A 22,887-nucleotide genomic window follows, 5' to 3' on the forward strand; every position below is an offset into this window, starting at 1 on the left:
GGTTCACAGGTGCTTGGTCCTTACTGGCTAGATGGTACTCAGCTCTGCGGAGCCGAGCACCATTACTAGCCCAGCTCATTGTCCTGCGGAGTAACGAGAACGCAACATACTCTCTTCCAGCCAGATAGTCATCACTGCCATTAATCCATCATTACCTGCAAGGGCTACGTCAGTTCTTACCATTCCTTGCAGCCGGAACTGCCTCAAGATCAGAAGACCTCACTGCAGTTGACCTGCAGAAGCAATGCAGGATTTCCCAGCAGGGCTGGGTTTGGCTACCAGGATCCTCTTTGGGCTCTCCTTTGTGCAATCTGCAGTTCAGCTCAGGAACTGTTTGCTATGTTTTCCTGGAGGCAAAGCCAAAAGTATAACTAGGTCCAGAAAGCCTGATTTGTAGAAGAAATGTTCCATCGAGAGCCAGTAAGCAGAGTAACAGGGAGCTAAACATGGTGTCTGCCAGGTTGGGGACAGCAGATGGCTGGAAACTAGAAGGGTAAGGCAAGGTGACCATCACGGTACGGCTGCAGTCTTTCCCCTAGCACTGGTTCTGGCTCCTGCCTGGCCTTGGTGAACCCTTGGTCTGACCCAAGACACCTATTGCATCAAAACCCCCCAAGACAAAAAGCTAATTGGCAATATGGCTGTAACAGCCCAGGTGTCCTTTGCAAATGCAGATCCTGGGACGAGTTGAGAGGACTTTCCCAGGGCTGTGACACCGTTCCTGGAGATGTTGCAGCAGGGTCTGGGGGACAACTGGGACAGCTTAGCTTGTCCTGGAGGTAACTACCCAGGAGGCAGTGGCCTCCACGGTCACCATGTGAAGGCGGCCAGCCCCTGGAGCATCTCACCCCAGAGTACCTGCTTATTTCTTGGCTGCAAGGTCTGGGGGGGCCCATCTTCCTGCACACATGGTTTAGTACAATGGAGCCCTGTTTCATCTGAGGAGTTGCTGTCAGCGCACCATCAAAAGGAGTGAGTATTGCTTTTTCTGGCAACAAGAATCACAGGAGCAAAACCCAAGTAGCCTTGGTTACCATGCTTTTATTCGTGGTAAACAATGGCTGATAGCAAAAGTCCTTTTCTTATGTATGTACTGAGTACGCAGTGTACCCACAGATGGAAAACAGCAGAGCCAGGGCAAGGAAGACTTTGGTAAAGCAAGCAAAATGTTGTAAACGTGATGTGACAGTTTTCTCATCACTCCAGTGCTCTTGGCGAGTCTCTCCTAAGGAGGTCGGCTCTTTGATACAAGGGGAAGTTGTTCCTTCTCTCTTTTGTTCTTGCCCAACTTATGTCCCGTGGAGATTTGTTTTTGCAGCTCCCAGAGATGAAACATCTTTGGCTGCAGTCATGAAAATGCTAACGAGGTGTCCATGGTCGGATAGCTTCGTAAAATGGGTTTGTAGCTTAAATCCTTAATAATGTGGGATTTGGGAGATATGTTTGCCCGGTGCCTAGCCTGCCCAGGAGCTAATCTCTTGGTTCTGTTGTTATAGAAATGCCCTTTGCGGCTTTCCCACCAGCCTTTGGCTCTGGAAGGTCTCTCTCCTGCTGTGTGCAGAAAAGCCTGCTCATCAGTTCCTCCCTTTTTCTATGGAAAATGAGACTTCCACGACCAGAGTCACTTGTGCTATATCCTCGTACTCCTCTTCAGGGATTTTCCAGATTCATCTTCTCTGCATTATCAACATTATGTTGACAGTCTGGAGAGGAGGAACGGTACCTCCAGCAGAAGTCTGTTTATCCCGTCTCTCTTGTATGCCAGCCTGCAGAGACACAAGCTGCAGCCAAGCTTTCTCTGAAAAAATATTTTTAACCCTTCCTCCCTCCCACTCGTCTTCCCAGCCAGATCCCCGGGGACTTGCTGAACAAGATTGTTCTCACTTACCCGTCTCCTGTGACTGTATGAAAGCGCTTAGCTCTGCTTTGAGAAATACACTTCTTACCTGTATTCTTCTTGTCTATGCCCATTTCTTTCTTGCATCTTTGCCATGCAATCCCAGTTGTCAGGCCAAGGAGGAAAACTTTGAAATCTACTTGATTTTTTTACTTGAAGTAGATTATTTTTGTCATCTTTCCTTATTTTTGAAGACATTTAGGCAATGTAAGGACTGTTTTTCCTGGCATATTCTCTGACCTGATTGACTGAAGTACAGCAATTTTTGTGCTGTTCTCATACTTATTGTGGGATTTATTTGATCACGTGCAGGCATTCAGTCTGGTCTGGCCTTTCAAAGCCAGTGAATCCTACCCCAGTGCAGACATCCCCACAGATGGGGATACCCTCGATACCTAAGCTGTAAGAGCAGCACGGGATGCAAAAAGACGTTTGCGCTGGAGCTGAACCAGGTTGGTTCATGACCGACTTGCAGTACTGCAGCCTTGGCATGACCTCCTGGTGTAGAAAACCTGTGGACACATATGGACAGGACTGTACTCTGAACATACAATTCATCCCAACAGCAAGACTAACTCACGTCCTACTGTCCTGCTGTTTATTTGCTGCAGTCTGACAGCGAACTACACATCTCCGTTTGCTTCTGCAAACTCCAGCACCCTCACTTCCCACCCACACTTTGTGAAGTCTAAATACAGGTTGGAAAGGATGGCTATCTCAGGTTTTAATAGCACTGAGGTGAAGAAGCACAAGAAGATGGAAGAAAACACAATTTCTACAGACACCTCAATCGTACAGCCTCACTGGATAAATTCAATCTAAACAAGCGTTAACATAATTTACACTAACGACAAGATAAACACAGACACAGCACAGGGAGATGTGTAAAGCCAAGGAGTCTGGGCACAACAGTTGGTGGACATCACATATGCGTCCATAGAGGAGGATAAAAGCTCAGTCCAGTTGGTGACTGCTGTCTTACCGTACTTAGGAAAGGCCGGCATTTTTCGTATGCAGGTTTCTGGTTCAACCCTTCCTGGTTTGCAGGTCTTACCTGCTTTGACTTTGGTTGTGAGGGAGTCTCTCAACCAAGATGGCTCATAGAGCTGGGTGCAGGCTCTTTGTATTGGGTTTGCATGGCAAGGTTTTGGTAGCAGGAGGAGCTACAGGGGTGGCTTCTCTGAGAAGCTGCTAGAAACTTGTCCTATGTCTGATAGAGCCAATGCCAGCGGCTCCAAGATGGACCCGCTGCTGGCCAAGGCCGAGCCCATCAGCAATGGTGGTAGCACCTTTGGGATAACGTATTTCAGAAGGGGAAACAAAACTGCACAATGGCAGCTTCAGCCAGAGAGAGGATTGAGAATATGTGAGAGGAACGATGCTGCAGACACCCAGGTCGGTGAAGAAGGAAGAGGAAGAGGTGCTCCAGGTGCTGGAGCAGAGATTCCCCTGCAGCACGGGGTGGAGACCACAGTGAGGCAGGCTGTGCCCTGCAGCCCAGGGAGGTCCACAGTGGAGCAGATCTCCTCCTGCAGCCCATGGAGGACCCCACACCAGAGGAGGCGGATGCCCAAAGGAGGCTGTGACCCCATGGGAAGCCCATGCTGGAGCAGGCTCCTGGCAGGGCCTGTGGACCCATGGAGAGAGGAGCCCAGGCTGGAGCAGGTTTGCTGGCAGGACTTGTAACCCCGTGGAGGACCCACGCTGGAGCAGGCTGCTCCTGAAGGACTCCACCCTGTGGAAGGGCCCCACGCTGGAGCAGTTCATGAAGAACTGCAGCCCGCGGGAAGGACTCACGCTGGAGCAGTTCACGGAGGACTGTCTGCTGTGGGAGGGACCCAGGCTGGAGCAGGGGCAGAGTGTGAGGAGTCCTCCCCTGAGGAGGCAGAGACAGCGTGTGATGAACTGACCGCAGCCCCCAATCCCCGTCCCCCTGCGCCGCTGGGAAGGAGAGAAAATTGGGAGTGAAGTTGGGCCCAGGAAGAAGGGAGGGGTGGGGGAAGGGGTTTTAAGATTTAGTTTTATTTCTCATTATCCTGCTCTGATTTGATGGGAAATAAACTAAACTAAGTTCCCCAAGTCAAGTCTGTTTTGCCCATGACGGTAATTGGCGAGTGATCTCTCCCTGCCCTTCTCTCGACCCACGAGCCTTTCGTTATATTTTCTCTCCCCTGTCCAGCTGAGGAGGGCAGTGGCAGAGCAGCTTTGGTGGACGCATGGCGCCCAGCCAGGGTCAAGCCACCAGACTCCTGTTTGGTTTTTGGCCGTCCACAGCTCCATGCATGCCTGGAGGCCTCCTAATGACTTTTTGAACCAAGTTTGCTCAGAACTAGGTGTGTTGTACAGCTGCAGGTATGTGTTGTAATCTATCTTTACCTAATTTAATCCTGCTGGGCAGAGGGGGTGAGAGAAGGAGAGACATATGGGTTTGTTCTTTTGCCTATAATTATTTTTTCATGAGTGACGCTTGCCCCAGGGCTGTTATTTTTGGAGAGTTGGTGCTCGTGTTTATTGCGAAGGCTCTTAGAGCTCTGGGTGCAGGCTTTGAGGTATGTAAATCTAAATAAGAATGACATTTAAAATAGGTTACATGCTATACCCAAGTGTGCACAGAGAGGAAATATGAGTAGACTGACTTCAGATCCTTGAAGTAAAAAATCCCCTGTGGAAGTATCATTAAAGTTCTCAGCACCTCCAGGTAATTATATTCTGACACAAGTTGTTTGGATCCCAACTCAAGGTAACTCTAATCTGGACCTCATTACTATGGATAAAGAGGAATTAATCACTGAGCTGGAAGCTGGATTTTCTCTGGAGGCATGTGATCATGACCTGCCTGCTTAAGTTTGGGCAAAGATGAGACAGTTTCAGCTAACAACGTGTGTGTACACACAGATACGTAGAGCAGCTCAACAGGGTCAGAGGGGCACAGGTCAGAAAAGTTAACGGCAAAACGGACTGGAAAGGAAAAGGACATGGAGAGGAAGGCGGCAGTGGGAACCGAGAGTCATTTCACTTGTCAGTCATTTTTGGAAGCCAAACTGCTTCCACAAAACACAAGCAAAAATGCACTCTTTGGGAGCCTGCTGGGTCTGCAGATATAATTTTACTCCTGGTGCTGTGGACAATGCACAGGTTGGGAAGCACTGAGGAGGTCTGTTGCACAGCAGCATCCCCATTGCTCAGGGAGCGCAGCGTGGCCAGAAGACCGTTGGTCATGGAAGGTGCGTGCAAAGGTACTCATCTGATGGGGGGAGTCCACAGAAAAACACCGGCTGCCAGCAGCTTTACGGGCTCTGACTTTCCAGGCTGGCACTGGATTGTCTGCTCAGCCTCACAGGGAGCAGATTTTTTTTTATTGTCTATGGTTATTCTGCAAGACACATAAGGGAGCCGAGTCACATTGTGCTTCTCTTTCTTTTATGTGTCCAAGTGGATGGCCTATATGGAGTAGCCAGAAGAGAAAGATCTAGGGATCTGTGCTGCTTAAATTGTTCCTAGCAGCACAGGCAAGAGTCTAGCTCATGTCTACCATTGCAAGTGCTTCCCTTAGTTCAAAGTAGTCTTTGTATTTTGTTCTTCAGGGGAATCTTCTAACACAGTTCAGCAAGTTTGGTGTGAAATGTGGATCCTGATACGTTAGCTGCAGGAACTGATTTTTCAGGCCCAGAAAAAGCTCAAATCTACTTGAACTTTTGCTACAAGTCAAATTTAAATTGCCAAACCTGAAGAAAGCAGACAGTGTTCCCCCACTACCAGCAGCATCCAAAAATAACCCATGATTCTTGTTCTTCATTATTGCAACCAGGATCCCCCTTTCAAGCATCAGTCCGGTGCAGGCATGGAGAAGTATTTCCACTGTGTATCTTCTAGCCCACCTAAGTATGAACATCGAGTTTGCTTTCAGTAAGTCGATGTTTGTGGTGCCTTGCAGCATGTGTCAGAGTCTAAGAAAGAGCAGAGCTGCTTGCACCTTCTGCTCAGCGGTTAGATGCTTTGGCTATGGAGCTTCTTCCTTGCCTGTTCCCTCTCTTCATTTCAAGCCCTCAGAGCTCTTAAGTATGCATCTACATGTCATCCTTGATAATAAAGACCCGGAAGATATTTTAAAGACAGAGATGATAAAATACAGCATCTTTAATTCCTTTCCCCTTTCCTCTGCCCAAGCACAGAGTCTCTCTGCAAGGAGGTCTTACTTGCTTTACTATATATTTACATTTTAAAAATCTTGCTACCATCTGAAGTCGTTGGCTCCAGTTTGGGCTTTTTTCTTTTTTTTTTTTTTTTTTTTTTGTTTTTGTTGTTGTTATCCTCTCAAGAGAAAGAAGCTATGTGGGTTTCCAAGTTCTTGAATAAATGTCAAATAAAACATTCCAAACAATTATTCAAGCTGGTAATAAGCAGTGAGACATCCTTCCTGTAGAGAAGCTGAACAATGGTTTCCTCTGACAGAAGCAAAATATTAGGAGCCTTCCATATGTTGGTGCTGATTTTAACGGCGGCAACATCTCTGAGTGGGATAGGAGGCCCCAGCAAGTATCTGGATATCCTGCGGGAAGAAAAGCTCTGCGGGTAACACCCAGACTCCCCCTGACATGCCATAAAGTTCTGGGAGTTTTCTCCATGTCTCCTCAACATCCTCCAGTTTTGAGAGCGTTTGCTTCCTTCCCTGGCTTTTTTAATCGTTCCCAGCACTTCTGTGGCTTACCCCGAACACCCCAGGGAGGCAGGTGAGCCACCCTCCACCTCAAACACCAGGATGACCTCCAGGGAGGAGCAGTGCTGGCTGAACTTGGCTGCCAGTTTGACCTGCATCCCTGCAGCCCCGGTGAACACGTCCCCTTCCCAGACCGCGTTCGGGGTCTGCTGCAGCACCGTCTTCTCTTGCCCGAGGACGACAGCGTGGTAGGCTTTCGGCACCTTGACCCTGAACCGGACCCAGCTCTGCTCTTGGAGCACCCCCGTGCGCGGCTCTAGCAACACGCACCCTCTCCTCCACGGGCTGTACACCCTGGGGAAGGGAGGCCAGCTGGGATCGGAGAAGCAGCGTATAACGTAGTCACAAATATGGACAAAGTCCTTGTGGTCCTTGCTTCTCCCAAAAAGCCCCACTTTGTAGACGCCCGACTCAGGTAGCACAACACACACGCTGACTTTAGTCCTCAGGTGGGTGACCAGGACATACCTCTCCAGGGGGTACTTGGCACTGGTGACTTTGTCCTTACTCAAGCTGGCAGTCACCTCGATGTTGGTGGGTGTGTGGAAGGTGATGTTGCACTTCCCTAGTTTGGTGGTGATGATGGGAGCAGAGTGGCTGGGGTTGGAGAGGCCATGGCAACTGGAGCTGATCCCGCTCCCACAGTTCATGCTCAGCCCCGAGGGGAAGAGTTCATTCTGGTTGATGGGCCTCAAACAATGAATGAGGAAATTGGCTGCATTCCTGAAGGTGCTGCCTCCTAAATCTTTCACAAACACGGAGAACCAGTAGTAACCCTGGAAAGGGCAGAGCACGTGGCAACTCAATTTCTCCTCCTCAGCTTGAGCAGCCAAGCATTTCTTGCTTAGAGCAGCATCTAAATCTTTATTAACCAGCTCGTACGTAGCAAGCAAGGGTCGGGATGTCTGGAGAGTCAAGAGCAAAGTTCCCTGTGGAGCAACAAGCAGCTCCCCTTTGTGGCTGCTCTCCTTGATGCCAAAATCTCTCACCTTTTGGTGAAGGCCCCAGAAATTAAATGGGTTTTCAGGCAGTTTCTCTCCACTGTGTGGCTCCAGACATTGGATCTGATAGGAGCACACCCAGTTGTATGGGTCCTGACAGTCGGCATGGCGTGCGAAGATCATGAGGTCGAACAGGCCCTTGGTTGGGGGAGTCACCTTGATGGTCATGCTGTTCTCGGACACTGTCATCATTCCGTGAACTGCGCCTACATCGTCTCTGGTTGTGGTGCCCTGGACTCTGGAGAGCTGGTAGGTGAACTCTGTTGGGTGGGTACTCCCCAGCATCACTGACACCTCCCCATGGGCTGCAGAAGGGTAAACAAAACACCTTTTATAACCCTTTCATCACCAGCGTAACACATTCACTTCTGCAATGTTGACCCAAATCATCTGCATGAGGCAAAGGCCTAATTCTCCTTCTCTTTTTGCCTCTACCTACTGAAGGGCCTTAGCAAGACCCTTCCTCACCTTTTACCATTTTTCTCTCCTTGCTGAAAGAGAAATGATGATATCACTAGATCTGGGGATGAAGGGAACAGGTACAAATAGTTATCCTTTGGGCCCTGAGACACCCAAAACTAAGCTAATGATGTCCCATAAGGAGGTAATTCTTGCGTGACTTCCAGATCTGGAGTCATTCCTCTAAGCTGCAGGTCCTATACTGTGGTGTCAAACCAGCAAAGCAGCTGGGAGGATGAAAATATGCCAGCCTGGCTGCTAGGAGATCCCACATCACTGGCACATTTTAGAAATGAATTTAATTTTCCATATTATTATTAACATTTTCTTTCTAAATTTTGGCTTCACCAAATCACAAAAATCCACAAGCGTCTGGCTTGGAGTGTGCACTAACTGGGGAGGAGGGGAGCAGGAGGTCCAAAGGAGAGGTGCGTTGGTACAGGTAGCTGGTGGTGGTATCATGCTTGGTGGATAAGTGCTGGGGCTCTTTCCCAATGACTTTTGCTCTTTGGTGGACATAAGTAGTCTCCTCCTCAGGGCTACCACATACCACCCAACACCTCCCCAGCAGCAAACCAACCTGCTCCCCCAGGCAGGCTGCAGCAGGCAGCTTTAAAGCCAACCTGAGCCCACCTTCACACCCAGACATGAGGCACCTCCAAGGGAGGTCACCACGGAGGAGAAGAGTCGCGGTGGCCTTGGTTTCACCCCACCCTCCATGTGCCACGTCTTGCTGCTTGTAAACCCATACCGCAGTAAGAGAGGGCACTTCCCGGTGCAGCAAGCCCTCCCAAGGGATCTCCATCTGCTCCAGGGCAGAAGGGGCGGTTGGTTGATTTTGCAATGGGGACAAGGCAAGGTTTCGCAAACCCTGAAGTCTTGGCCCTGAAGAAGACGGGACCGTCTAACCAGCAGACAGCAGGCTGCTTTCAGCACGTGGTGAGCTACATCATTCCATGTGAAGCCACAGATACTGGGGCAGCCTGGGTAGAAAACCCTGGTTTAATGGTATTTTACACCTTTTTTTCTCCAGGTATAGATGAAAGCACGAGAAAAACGGCCACAAAGAACAAGACTTTGAGTCCTTTTGCCCTTGAAGGATCCCAGAGTGCTTCACAGAGCCTGGCACCGGCACATAGACATACTGAGATGTGTACTTAAACCCACCATCCTCAAGGGCTGTGAAAATTAAGCCTGCTCTTCGTTACCCAAGGTCCCTAAGTGCCTAGGGATGGCTTGTCTCACGTCCAGAGTGCGGCTGCTCTGCATCATCCCATCCTTACCACGTTTTTGCTGGAGAGAGGGGAGTACCAAGCAATGGCACTGCGGGAGCTCACGGCTGGTATCAGCACCCGCGCTGTGCACAATGTTCATTTGTTTTGGGTGCTAACACAAGATGACAAAAGACTCCAGATTCATGCTGAAAAAATTGTCCCTTGCTAATTATTAGATTATGAAACGTGTTTCATAATCTAATGAATAATGGGGGGACAACATTTTTTTTTTTTTTCTGTTTGAATCTGGATTTTTTCATTGTTTACCCCACAGTTTTTGTTGGTAGGTTGAAACAGAGATGTGAAAAGAATGGGAAGGCTGGGTTTTATTTGTGCCTTGCCTGTTAAAGTTGTGACTTGGCTCACACAGTAAGTGCAAACAATTCTCTCCTGGCAAGTGTTCAGTGGAGACATTACTGATGACAGACTTTATTAACTGCAGGTTTTCTTGTTATTAAATTCGCTCTATGCTAGTTTCCGAAGCTGCTGGCCTGGCCGGCTGCATCGTATTAGGATCTTTAGGAAGAAAGAAAAGAACAGAACATTGTATGCAGCGGAGCCAGCGATGACGAGATAGGGAAGCCAGCAATGCATTTAGCTTTGGGAAGAAGACCCAAGGAGATAATTAATGGCTACGTTTAAAACAAACATTTGTTTGTTTTATTGAGTTAATTCAAGCCATGCGCTAGAGATTCCTGGTTTCCAGGGAGGCCAGGTGAAGCTGGGGATGTGTTCCCATGTCAGCACGCCCAGTGCTGCAGGAGGTCCACGTATGTTGCATTAATTGTTTGGGGGGGGAAAACCCACCATTAAAGTACAGGCATGTTTCTAATTCTTCAAAGCCTTGTTTAAAAGGCTTCCCTTCCCCTCTGCCGCCCTAGCTATTGTATCTACAGTATGCCACCAATGACTGCCTTTCTATAAAAAAGAAAAATATCTTATAAAGTCTTGATTCCATAGGACTGAATGCCCTTCGTCACTGCGGTTACCAACCCTAATGCCCGGGCAACGTTAGCAATTAAAAGGGCTGGGTTTTCAGAGGATGGGTGCCAGGTATTTCCTGAAAATCAGGTCCCTTTGCAAGGTGTCCCACCTTCAGGTCCCATCAGATAGTGATTTGTGGGAGGAATCTTGGCTGAAAGCTTTTAAGCATTTTAAGCAGCTAAGAGCTGCTCAAATATAATAGAGCAGGAATTGATGCACAGTAACCAAAGAGGGAAGATAAGCTGATTTTGCACTGAAGATCTCGAGTGATTTTGCACTGAGATTGCCTTAGATGCTTAAGTGTACCCTGTAAGGTGATGGCTTACTTCCATCAGCCTAGATCAATATAACCATAATTTTGCATCGACAAAAGCAGACATCTGGTTTGGTTTACAAACTGGGTTTGCAATTTGGTGTTTTAAGCACACTTCTGATACGGGGCTGGCTGTTGAGGCTTAATTGCAGTGGTTAAACTGTTCAGGTTACGTCCAGGAATACAGTTATTCCCTCCACAAGATGAAAAATTCACAAGGGGAAAAAAAAATTAGCATTTTTTTTCCTGTTCTAATGGGAAAATCTCCTTTCATCTCAGTTTTGGAAGAAAAAAGAAAACTATGCCTGTAGCCCAGGTCACCCAGTGAATTTTGTGGTTGAGGGACAGGAGTTCCTCCAGCCGAGGGGCTGCAAAGGGGTGATGTAGCTGGGATGTGCCAGGCAGGTTTCCTTCCCTAACATCTCTCCCCAGGTCCATTTTGGCTCATGGCAGCTAGTGGCCAGTGAAGACCCAAAGCCCTGAGCTGCTTCTGGGCTCCATCCCTATGTCTTTTGGCTATCAAAGACTGGGGGAGGGAGGGGAGAGAATAATGAAATACTTATTTTTCCTCATTCTTCCCTTTGGGCTTTTGTACCACCACTAATGATAATTGGTGAGAGCCTATGTTTTGCAATTTATCACTTTGGCTTCCAGATCAAGGGACTGGTTGGACTATTGATCTGTTTTTCCTCTGAGAATGCAGACATTGTGTTGTTTGGTTTTATGCCTTGGAGCTTCCCTGGTGACCTGGACCTGAAAGGGCTTTCTCCAAGTCTCCGTTACTGCATTTGCCACGTAGGTGCTGTGTGACCCTGGGTAGAGGTAGACAAGGTCTACCTGATCTGAGGTTCTGCAGTGGAGAAGCACCAGGAGAGCTTTGCATAAAAGGCAGCACTGACCTTTCAGCTATTCCCCATTTAATTTGATTTGCACAGGCCACTCACTGCTCAAAAGGTGCGTGATAGCCCATCTCGGCAAAGCCCCAGCATCCTGGAAATACTGGAGCAGTTCGATTTCTGGGTGAGTAATAACCTCTCGGTCAAAAGCTTTACAGTGTGCCTTGTCTGTCGTACATTCATTTTCTGTAAGCCTGACAGCTTCTCTCAATCTGGCTTTATCTCCTAGTTTGCTGTCTTGATAAAATAAATTGCAGGAAAAATCCGTATACTGTTGGGACCATCTGGGGGAACAGATGTACAAAGAGTGTCCAGGTAAAAAGAAGATCATGTTGTACCCAACCTGAAAAATTGTCATAAAACTACAATCAAGGAAAAACAACTCCAGTCTCTTCCCTTCATTTTCAAAAAATAGGACATGAACATTTCAGGTCATGTTTTATCTGGGAGTCTCCCTCCCCGGCTTATGAACACAATGAGGATTGTGTCTCAGGTACATTGAAGCTATTTTGCTACTGTTGGTGAATTTAGTTGGGAAAAGCCAGGCACAAAAGGGCTTAAGTGATTTGGCTCAATTAACTATAATTTATGAATCCTAATTCCCAGTTTACTAATCACAGTATCACACAATGGCCTTGATTCCAGAAATTGCTTAAATATGTGCCTCTGCTCTACTAGATGTTAAACATGTGCTTAAAAATAGACAGATGGGCCATTTTTGAAGGAGAAATGTTTTGCTCAACCCAAACTTATTTCTTAAAAGCAAGAGAGCTCTTAGATTATTAGGATTTAGCCCTTGCTTTGCATTTACCTGTTTTGAGGAGGGAAGTGTCTGGAGAAAGGAGGGAGAGCTGAAGTCTGAAAAACTCTGAAGTTTTAAAAACTCTCTGCTCAAAGTCTTCCTGCGATATGGGGGGCTGCAGAAGCTGCCATTGGGGGTCCTCTGGCCAGTGGGTCTCAATGAAGTGCTCAGGGTCAGTAAGGAAGAAAAAATCGTCATGCCTGCAAGGTGAGAGGAGAAGACAGCATGGAAGGAGCAAGAAAACCCTTAGCATCCTGAGTGGTCACTATGCACTGCTGTAAGGGAAAGGAGGCTCCTCTACCCCATCAGAGCTGCACCAGCTTCAATAAGGGAGGGCCAAGTTCTCATTTGGCATTTCATTTTTTGTTGCCCTTATTGTCTCTCTGCTGGACTGAGATGCCCAGAGCTGAAACTGCAGTTCCCAGCCCTGGAACAGACCTCTTCCAGCAACCAGTTAAGATGACCCTATGAGCTGCAGAGGAGATGATAATTTTACTGAGTGGTTCCTCTACCAAGGCCTGTTACTTGAGAATATATTTCAATATGACGTCTGATCTTGGTTTAAAGCTCTTCCAAGATTTTACGTATGATTTAAAAAAAAAAAAAAATGCATCTTGGTTTCAATTTGGATGTGCCTAGCCTGGCTTTCCAAACATCACCCCTGCTTAGGTGTTTGCTGAGTGGGTCAACCTGCAGATGTGTGCTCAGCCTTGTGCTGGGGTCATCGTAGAATCATATAATCACAGAATGCTGTGGGATTGAAAGGACCTTTCCAGGCCACCCAGTCCATCCCCCCTGCAATTGGCGGGGACATCTACAACCAGATCAGGTTGCTCAGAGCCCCGTCCAGCCTGGCCTTGAATGTTTCCAGGGATGAGGCATCTACCGCCTCGCTGGGCAACCTGGGCCAGGGTTTCACCACCCTCATTGTAAAAAATTTCTTCCTTATATCTAGTCTGAATCTACCCTCTTTTAGTTTAAAACCATTCCCCCTTGTCCTGTCGCTATTGGCCCTGCTAAAAAGTTTGTCCCCATCTTTCTTATAGGCCCCCTTTAAGTACTGGAAGGCCACGATCAGGTCTCCCCGCAGCCTCCTCCTCTCCAGGCTGAACACCCCCAGCTCTCAGCCTGTCCTCACAGCAGAGGTGCTCCAGCCCTCGGATCATTTCTGTGGCCTCCTCTGGCCCCGCTCCAAGAGCTCCATGTCCTTCCCTTGCTGAGGACCCCCAAGCTGGATGCAGGGCTCCAGGGGGGTCTCCCCAGAGTGAGGCAGGGGGGCAGAATCCCCTCCCTTGACCTGCTGGCCACACTTCTTTTGATGCAGCCCAGGATACAGTTGGCCTTCTGGGCTGCAAGAGAATTGAAGCCCACCATTCATCCTGTGAAGCCCTGTTGCATCTGTTGACCTGAAGGTTTTGAGGCCACTGTGTTGGACCCACAAGAAGCTGTTATCTTTGCCTGTTGCTCTAGGTGATGTTTCATTCTCCTTCTTCTCTTTTCCCTATGCTCAGCTAAAAACAACCCACACTCACTGGTGTTTTAAAGTATTCTCGGCAAGATAATTACCTATTAGAAATTCTACAATTATTTCATTATGCGTTATTAGAGAAAAAAAAATGCAATCCCATAATACAGTTAATGGAAATTATAAAATTGTACAAATAACTTTCATGAGAGTCATTATTTGCTTAGCATGGGCTGAGAAATCTCAAGTAATTACATATGGAACCACATAAGAGCAAAGTTGCTGTGAAAATGAGGATTTGTTACTTCATAAGTGACACTCGCTGCAGATGAAAAACAAGTTGCAGGGGGAAGTTATCATCTGAAAAGCTACTGCCCCAGCTCAGGGAATAAGGCACTTAATGTAGGTGTTTACATACAGTGGGTCCACATTTGCATGATGTCCCTGAGCACCTACTGTAGTTGAGGATGAGCAGAATAGCTCTCTGGACCTTCTGCACGTAGCTTCTGGGGGGTTGTACCTGAAATAGGGGCTCAAGGCCTAGTGAACCCAGACTTTAAGGGTTCTACTGGAAGGGTTGGGATGGCCATTCTGGGGTGTCTCCAAAGCCAGGCCGAGCCTTGTCCATTTGTGTGGGGGACCATGTCTCCAGTGATGGCAGGGGAAAGGGTGTCTCACCTGGGCACGAACAACCTGTTCTCTGTATCCACAGTCCCTGCGCCCCAGCAAGCGTCCAGGAGGCACCACTGTCCTTCCAGCTCCACTGCGTTCCACATGTGGCTGCTCTTCTGCTGCTGGCACCACTGGCCTCTGCGGGAGCCCAGACTGCGGCCAAACCCTGGGACCTCCACGCAGCTCAAACCTGCCTCCCTGTCCAGGGAGAACCAGCAAAGGAGATAACCGCAGACCAAACACTGCTTTGTGCTTGCTTTCTTGAGAGCAACCCAACCTGCATGGTTAGTACAACCTCCTTCTTAAAGCCAGGACCCCACTCATGCAAGCTGTTGGCCAAATTCAGCTTTCATCCAGCCCCCTGCTTTCCCCACAGCTACTCCCAGCCCTCATCCCTCATATCTCTGGTTCTGGTTAATCTGTCAAAGCCATATATACTCCTCCATCCAAGTCGAGTGGGAGGGGGGTAATTGCTGTGCCCGGGGATGTGGTGGGTAAATGATGCTGGTTGTGTGGCCAGCCCCATGCCAGATATATGTCTCAACCTCAGATCTTCAAGGGAACAGGAGAAGAAAGCCCAAGGTGAGTTTTACCTGCACATTTCCTGGCATAAATGGGCATAACCAGAACACACAGCTCTTCCTGTTTGCAGGACTTGCTCTGGCATGTGGATCTTCTGAGAAAGCCCCAAGAAGCCATCCACGTCATATTCTAGGAAAGGGAGAATACCATGCAATTTCAGGCCAACATAAGGGCTTGTTATTTCCAAAATGATCCCGTTTCTTCTCGTGCCCACCCCTATTTCTCTGCCTACCCACTCTGGAAGCCATGACAGCTCTTCTATCTATCATTATTCAAGAGTTTGACAATTCCCCATATGAGCAAAGACTTGCCAAAGCCTTGAGGGCATTGTGTTCCCAGTGCATGTAAACAGCCGTTGCGCCATTCAAGAGAGGTACAGTGACAATCATATTGTCTCGCACGCATGGATGTGGTAGGGTAAAGTGGCACGAAGCGGCTGCATTGTGCTGAGATTCCTGTGTCCCCAGACGACTGCTACCAGGCGTAGCTCAGCCTCATCGAATTTGTATTATCAGGGAAACAGCCTCCGATGCATTGAAGATGAGTTCACCGGAGGCAGGTGGGCTTTACCGGTGTCTCTGGGGGTCTGGCACCTGAGTGCAAGTGAAGCTGGTGTCATTTCCAGGATGGAGGGTCCCATGGTGGGAACAAGTTCCTACCTCAGGCACTTTCCTGAATTCAAGAGGGGGGCATTTCAATTCATGACTGCAATACGAATACTATGGAGTCTCTTCTGCAGGGCATGAAGAGCCTAAATCCAGGAGGTGGCAGATGAAGAAAGGGCTTTTCACATCTCTGCAAAACAGTGAGACCAGACTTACCAATGTTGTGGCAGAGCCAGAACCATATTGCCCGCACCGTCTCCAGTTTGCTCTGGGATTTGGTAGTGATCAGGGGAACGATGGTTTGGATGGACAGCTCTGTGTGCATGGATTTCATCTGCAAAGGAGAGGATGGGTGAGTTAAAGGGAATCTGGGTGTCACCGCTGCGTGGGTGGGTGACTGCTCCACGTGGTGGGCTCGCTGGAAAGAAAATGTACACCACAAAAAACCCAAAGCTGCATTTCCGCCCCCCCCCCCCCCCCCCCCGAATTTAAAATGCAAAAAATACTGTTTGTGGTAGAACAGGGTGTTTCCCCATTTTCCTAGGCATGGTATTATAAAAGCCTGAGGGCTGGAGTTGCAAGCTGGAGGAAATGAAGGTGGCATTTCCCATTCCTTTGGAGCATCTGGTTGGGACATACAGTGTCATTGCTCTGGTGCCCTCTCTGTCCAGTGCAACGTGTCCTCTGGCCCAGAAGGTCTTGTCCTAGAAGTGGGTCTCTCCAGTGGTGCTACTCTGCAACACTTAACTAGGGACAGCGGGTTGCCAGCCCCGCACCGGTTAACATCTCAGTGTATACATGCAGAAGAGGAGCAGACTTGTGGCTCAGATGCTGTTCTTGAGGCTGTGAAACCTCATTCAAACCCATGCACCAAAATGGGCGGAAAAAAGATTTTTTTTTGCCCCTACCACTCAAATTTCACTAACTTTTTAATCCATACCTGACCCCAAAAAAAGCCTTTCTGCCCCTTTCCTCCCATTCACACATTCACGTTTCTGGGCTCTTCCCTGCTTTGTGATAGCACAAGCATTTTTAGCAGCAGGCTTTTCTTTCACTGAGTTAAATTTAGCCCAACTCGTTTCTCCAAACTCCTGCCCCTGCTATTTCATTCCTTAATGACTTTCCTGCCCCAGCCATCTGTAAGATAGTTTCACACAGATGGAAATTTCTTTCTTTTTGCTTGTGGGGAATGTTGCATTTGTAATGGACAAAGATTTTCCTTGGGATGCAGGTTTAAAAACGACAATGCAGCCAGGAGAACACCTATTTGAAAATGATGGTGCTCTTTCTGGTCCCTTGCATTTCTGTCATGAGGTTGTTTTGAGTGTGCAGCTGCTAAGCAAACAAATAACATGAATTATTCCCAAGAAAAAAAAAAATAACAGTCATTAAATATCTAGCTAGCTGCTTCCCTGTTCATCTTGCAAATTCAGCCCAAGTCCATCCTATTCTTTGTTTCAGTCAGAGATGGTAAAAAGTAGGTCCTAGGTGGAGAGTCGCAATGTTCCCAAGTAATCATGGTCCCGACTATGCCTGAGGACCCTGAAGAAATGGGTCAGAGCATCTTGTGTTGCAGTGGCTGCTGGCTCCACCAGAGTGTTTGGAGTTGAAGGATGGAACCGTTTTCTCCAAAACCACCCAGGCAATGATCCTGCCAAGACTTTTTCATGTGATTAAGGTAGATGCATGCAAGCAGTCCCCAGGCTGCTCCTAAATGGCCAGGAAACAGGTTCAGCTTTGTACCTGCACTGCCTGGGGCTCCCCCATCAACCACCTTCTCCCTGGGGACTGGCAGCAGGGTTTGGTGCATGGGGAGAGGGGACAATCCTGTATCCCCACAGCACCATTGGCCGAGCAGCAGCCATCACCAGAGGTGCAATACCCTACTCGTAGGTGGTCAGTAAACTGCTCTACTGCTGCTCTTGGCACCAGTAATTCACAGCTAAGAGGAAAAGATGAAGTGCACCAGGTTTTAGTGCAGCTAGCGCTTTGAATAAACAGGGAAACAAGTTGTGCCCATGACTCCCCACTGCCTTGGAGGTATTTTTGGTTGTTTATTACCCTCTTTTTCCTATCTTCCAGCTCCCTCCCCCTCTCTTCTCTTTTTAATAGAGTAGGTAGACTCTGAAATCCTCAAGCATCCTTATTCCCAAGGGAGGTTAGCCTCAGGCTAGGTACAAATGACAGGTTTCAACAATAACTGAGAGCACGATTATTCCTTGTGCCTCTTCGCTCTCACTAACAAGTTGACGTGTAAGCTGCAAACACTGCATTGGTTCAGCATTCGCTGCTTAGGCAAATTATGCTGACCCTGGGGGAGAAATGACACCAGCAGCACGTGGTTCAGGTAACAGGAAGGAATTACAAAATTCAGCACTCTCCTTCTGGGCTCCCGAGCATCCAGAAAGTGGGAGCATCGTATAACAGCAGACAGCCTGAAATGAGAACACAACCAGCTCCCAGGCTAACTAAACACAGCCTGCTCTGCCTTGGAGCATCCTGTGGGCTGAGTCCCTTCCTCTCCCCCTTGCAACATTCCTAGAAGGGTTTCCAAGATCCCTCTACCCCACTGCAATCCTGTTTGGGACCCTGAAAAAATCCTGTCCCATGATGAAACCAGCCCATCTTCCCAGTTTTGCATGATGAGCTGCAGCAAGCGCTGCATATTGCAGCTACGCACTGGTGCTGGCTGGAAACAGGCAGCAGTGGGTCCTGGGTGGGCAGCAGCTCTTTAGAGGTAGCGCAGTGATCTTTGGCTGTGGTTAGGACAAATTCACAGCCCAGGGCCTTGTGAGGTCCTCTAGTTTTGCTGTAAAGCACCACCTTGTCACTCTTTCAGGACAAGAGGAAATGGCCTCAAGTTGTGCCAAGGGAGGTTTAGGTTGGATATTAGGAAAAATTTCTTCACTGAAAGGGTTGTTGAGCACTGGCACAGGCTGCCCAGGGAAGTTGTTGAGTCCCCATCCCTGGAGGCATTTAAAAGATGTGTAGATGTGGTGCTTAGGGACATCGTTTAGTGGTGGCCTCGGCAGTGCTGGGTTAATGGTTGGACTTGATGATCTTAAAGGTCTTTTCCAACCTAAACGACTCTATGATTCTATGCTGTCAGCAGAGCATATGGTGAAAAGTTGAATGTTAGGATGTGGATCTGCTGGTGGCACCATCTGTGTTCCTGCTGAAGGACACCAGGACCTACCTGCTGGCTCACGTGTAGGACGTGGGTGTCTATGTGGCTGAAAACCTTCGAGTCAGAGAAGAGATCTCTCCTGGTCTTTCTCTGGGGATTTTTAGCTTGCTTCTCTTCTTCCAAGCTGCTAAGCCCTTCCTTGGGAAGGAGGACTGGAGAGCAGCTTCCCACAGTCACAGATGACTTCTGCAATGGCTTTTGGGAGGTAGTCCTTTCGCTGCTGCTGTTAACTTTCTTTGCCCAAAACATGAAAACTGCCTTGGAGGGGGAATCCTCAGGCTCATCTCTTACTTTTTGTGTAGTTGAGACTTTCTTTAGCACCCCTTCCTTGTTCCTGTTCACACTGGTGACTCGGTGTGGGAGTTTCTTTGAGGTCTTGCAGCTGATTTTTTCAGAAATGTGTCCCAGGGGAAAGTTGCCATTACAGACATCTGACATCTGAGCTTCCCTCCGGCCAGGCAAGATGGTTTCTGCCTGGGATGGCATCATGTTTTCTCCGTGGTTCCTGGGATGGGCCCATCTCGATGAGCTTTGGGTGGTTTGTTTTTCATGGTGGTTGCCATTCCTGGAGCGATGAGAGGGAATCGGCTCATTTGCTTTGATAGTCTGGGATTTGGATGACTTGCCTCTGTCATAGCTGGTCTTCATCTGTGCAGTGGGTAAGGGGGTGAAGAAACCACGGAGGTCTGTGGATGGAAAGACATGATTTTTTTTTTCAAAAGAAGAATGTACTCTGCACTGATTATTTCAGAGCCTGCCTGTCTGTATGGTTAATTACAGCAAATCAGGATTTGGTTGGCTGGGTTTAGCCAAAAGTACTGATTTTTTTTTCCTAATTCCAGAAGTAAGGTGGGATGGCAATGCCACAGAGAAGCCCTTGGCCTGTTTCCAAGTGCAAATACATTTTTTTTTGATAGTTGGGGATTCAGTGGTGGGTTATTAACAGTTACATCTCTGCACTGGAAGGGAATGGAAAAATCGGGATTATTCCTTTCTCAGAGAAATGGTAAGGAGATATTAATGTGCATTGGAAGTGTCTGCAAGTAGGTACAGGGAATGGGTGGGTGCCTCAGTTTCCCTACATGAAACTAGGACTAATCACGTAGCATTTCTCCTTGCCCCCAGAGCCAGGAATCAAGGAAAACAAAGAATTAATATAATTAGTGTTTTGGTGCTCCGGAGAGGTACATCTGCCAGAAAATTTTTCCTTTAGGAGGACTCTCACCTCCCACCCACTATGTTTTTGTTTTTCTCAGATTTACTTCTGCCATTCAGGTTCTGCAGAAAAATGTCATTCTTTGTATTATTGCTTTGCACTTGAAATGTAGGTGTGTTGAGTGGGAAGTTTGCAGGAGAAAATAAGTGAAAAAGTGGAAGGAAAGGTGAAATCCAGGATTGATGAGGTTTTTGGGTTAAAGCTGTGGGCAGAGCCAGCTCTTGCATACCCTCAACATCTGCACAGCGCTCACTAGTTTTATCTTGGTTTAGCTTCTATTTGCTGTTGTTGTTTTTAATCATAAAATGACTATTTGTGCAATGCAAATAGCAGAGCCTGCTGTGAGCCACTTAGCGTAGCCCAGAAATGTCACTCTCCATATTCATCCAGCCTCTCCCATGTGGAGGCAGACTGGGTTTTCAACAACTGCACTGGGACACTGGCCTCGCTTTTCCAGGAAAGTGGGATGTCACTCATCCTTCTCTCTGCTACCCTGGTTTTTCTCTCCCTGCTTGGGGTTGAGGCTTGTAGAGGTAGGACAGCCTTGTCCACAAGGGATAAGAGATCGTGACCACTCCAGGCTTGCCAAATTCTTTTTCTTATTAACACATACATGCACATGCAAACATTGAGAGGATGCAAACAGCACAAATGAGTTAATCCAGCACTGGGTGATCAAATAACCAGAGGATGCCCCAACAGGACAATGTCCCCTAGATAGGTCCTGAGTGCATGCAATGTTTTTCTTTGCAGGACAGCCATACTGGAGCCCAGATCTCCCCACTGCCGTGGGGTTTTTGCACAGCCCACTGAGGCCATACGTTCTCTATTTACTCCCGGACCACATCTGAGCCCAAAGAGACGAATTGTTTGTGCCCAGCTGTTGACACATTCGACTTGTCCTTGTGTGTGTGAGCTGTGGTTGTTGCTGGGCTGTTCTCCTGTCCCCAGGCACAGACACCCGCTGTCACAGGCAGAGAGGGATTTTGCCTGCCACTTTCTAAGTGAGCAACAAGAGGCCGCTTCTGAATCCTTCATGGTCGTTACCTGACATGAACCGGGGCATGGTAACAAAAAAAAAAAAAAAAATCCCAGCAGATGCCAAGAACATCAGCCTTTCTCCTCTTGCTTTGGCAGAGCTTGTTCCTGTGAAGTGTAGCCCATGTCAGAGGGATTGGGGGGCTCTAAGTCCAATTTTTCCGCAGCTGTACTTTCTGAGCACAAGTCTCTGCTGCCTTCCCACATGGCATTTGGGAGGTGAGTAGCTTGGGACTGGGGTGGAAAATGCTTAGCCACAATCTCAGAAATACTGGAACAACCAGGTTGTCTCCAGATGACTGAAAATGTGAAAATCCTCACTTGCCCAGTTTTATTTTTCAATCTGAGCACTTTTTCTTGGGTTCAAATCAAATGTTTTATTTCAATTTCATGTCACTTCTCTATTTATGGCAAAGAAATTTAAGCAAAAGCACCACTTTGACATTAGTCTAAACAGTTTCCTCTCCCCGTGCCTTAAACATGATGCTTCATACGCAACCCCTAGCTCACAAGTCCATAAATCACTCGGAGAAGAGGTAACGGGGAGCTGCTGCTTTCTAACTTTCGCCAACAAATTTCATCTGTGGTTGGAGAGGAGGGGTCTTTGAGAGCACTGATCTCAGAGAGTGCTGTGCAACCTCCGCTTGCACCCGCAGGGTGGCCAGACCCTTCCCCATGTCCTGTAGTGCCCTGGAGGTGATAACATGTTAATCCACAAAACACCAGCTCCAGAGGGGACTTTTCAGCCCAGTGAGGCTGTTGCAGAGGGCTCAGGGAGAGGTGGGAGAAGGGCTAGCTGCTGCTGGGGTTTGAATGGGAGAAGCACCCCATGCCTTCCCAGGGATGGCTGTGCTATCAGCTCTTGACTCGCATTCCCAGGCAGGCATTTTGGTCTGCCCTGACCACGCTCAGAGCAAATAAATGCAATTTTAAAGTACCCCAGGCAACATTATCACCGGCAGCTCTGTGCAGTTTCAGTGTTGGGACTAGGGAATTGCTTTGCCTCCGTGAGGTGTTAACAGCGGCAGCTTAGAGGTGTAATGGGTCAAATGGAAAACCTCTGCAAGAGGAGCAGAGAGAGACTGTCTGACATCTCTGCAGCATCCCTCCCATGGTAAAGAGCCTGGCAGGGGGTGGAGAGGGGAAGGGAAAGGTTGTGGGGAACACTGAGTGTGCAAAAGAGCTGTTGGGGTGTGGAGGGTTTGGGGTGAGGAAGGTGGTCAGGAGATGGGGGGGTCATAAAGAAGCCACCAAAGCAGAGCCACGCTGGACGCTAGCCACCCCATGTGGGGATGTGGCACTTTGTCCTCCTATAGTACAGGCAAGGAAATGGATGGAGCTGAGGGAATAAATGCAGAAGGGTGACAAAACTCTGGGAAATGATCTCCAGTGGATCTGTGCAGTGGCAGATGTCCCTGGAGAGACCCAGAGCAGTGGGTGCGCGGGGGCTAATGGCAGAGCCAGCAAAGCCTTTGAAAAAGAGGGTTGTTCCTACTCACCCTGCTCGCGACACAGCCGTGGCTCCCCACCGTTTGCAAAAGGCAGGCAACTCTCGGGGCCCTCCATCCCTTTTATACATGTGCCAGATCAGGACCATCAGTTTGTGTTTTGTTTTTTTTTTTTTTTTTGCACCTTGCTAATGTCAGGAGAGCTAAAAATACTGTGAAGTGCTGCTGGCAAACATGCTAACATTGCTGCCAACCAAAGCCTCTGCAGGTCTGGCACTTCTACAGAGCGTAGGGGCTAGTGTGTATTTACAGGAGGGATAGGGGCGAGATA

The 22,887-nt window shown here is 48.2% G+C and overlaps 1 protein-coding gene across 1 annotated transcript; it reads right to left on the reverse strand.

The window, feature by feature from the left end:
- Positions 1-1,127: 1,127 nt before the first annotated feature.
- Positions 1,128-22,636, reverse strand: LOC148051322 (kyphoscoliosis peptidase-like). Its single transcript, XM_087736680.1, has 7 exons — positions 22,608-22,636; positions 18,864-19,540; positions 15,884-16,001; positions 15,074-15,191; positions 14,487-14,678; positions 12,353-12,543; positions 1,128-7,920 (listed from the first exon to the last, which is right to left on the reverse strand). Exons 2-7 carry the CDS (start codon positions 19,500-19,502, stop codon positions 6,602-6,604), a joined length of 2,577 nt encoding a protein of 858 aa, XP_087592806.1. The 5' UTR covers positions 19,503-19,540; positions 22,608-22,636; the 3' UTR covers positions 1,128-6,601.
- Positions 22,637-22,887: the final 251 nt, after the last annotated feature.

The sequence above is a fragment of the Nipponia nippon genome, unplaced genomic scaffold (assembly GCF_047370975.1).
Source record: "Nipponia nippon isolate SJK-2023a ecotype South Korea unplaced genomic scaffold, ASM4737097v1 scaffold_6, whole genome shotgun sequence".
Taxonomy (NCBI): domain Eukaryota; kingdom Metazoa; phylum Chordata; class Aves; order Pelecaniformes; family Threskiornithidae; genus Nipponia; species Nipponia nippon.

What these genes read in the sequence shown, in the direction of transcription:
- LOC148051322 (XM_087736680.1), bottom strand. Translation starts at nt 19,502, where the DNA reads ATGAAGACCAGCTATGACAGAGGCAAGTCATCCAAATCCCAGACTATC. An exon ending in TCCTACACGTGAGCCAGCAG is followed by an intron (nt 16,002 to 18,863) that starts GTAGGTCCTGGT and finishes TCTCCTTTGCAG; the next exon opens with ATGAAATCCATGCACACAGA. An exon ending in AACAGGTTGTTCGTGCCCAG is followed by an intron (nt 12,544 to 14,486) that starts GTGAGACACCCT and finishes CTCACCTTGCAG; the next exon opens with GCATGACGATTTTTTCTTCC.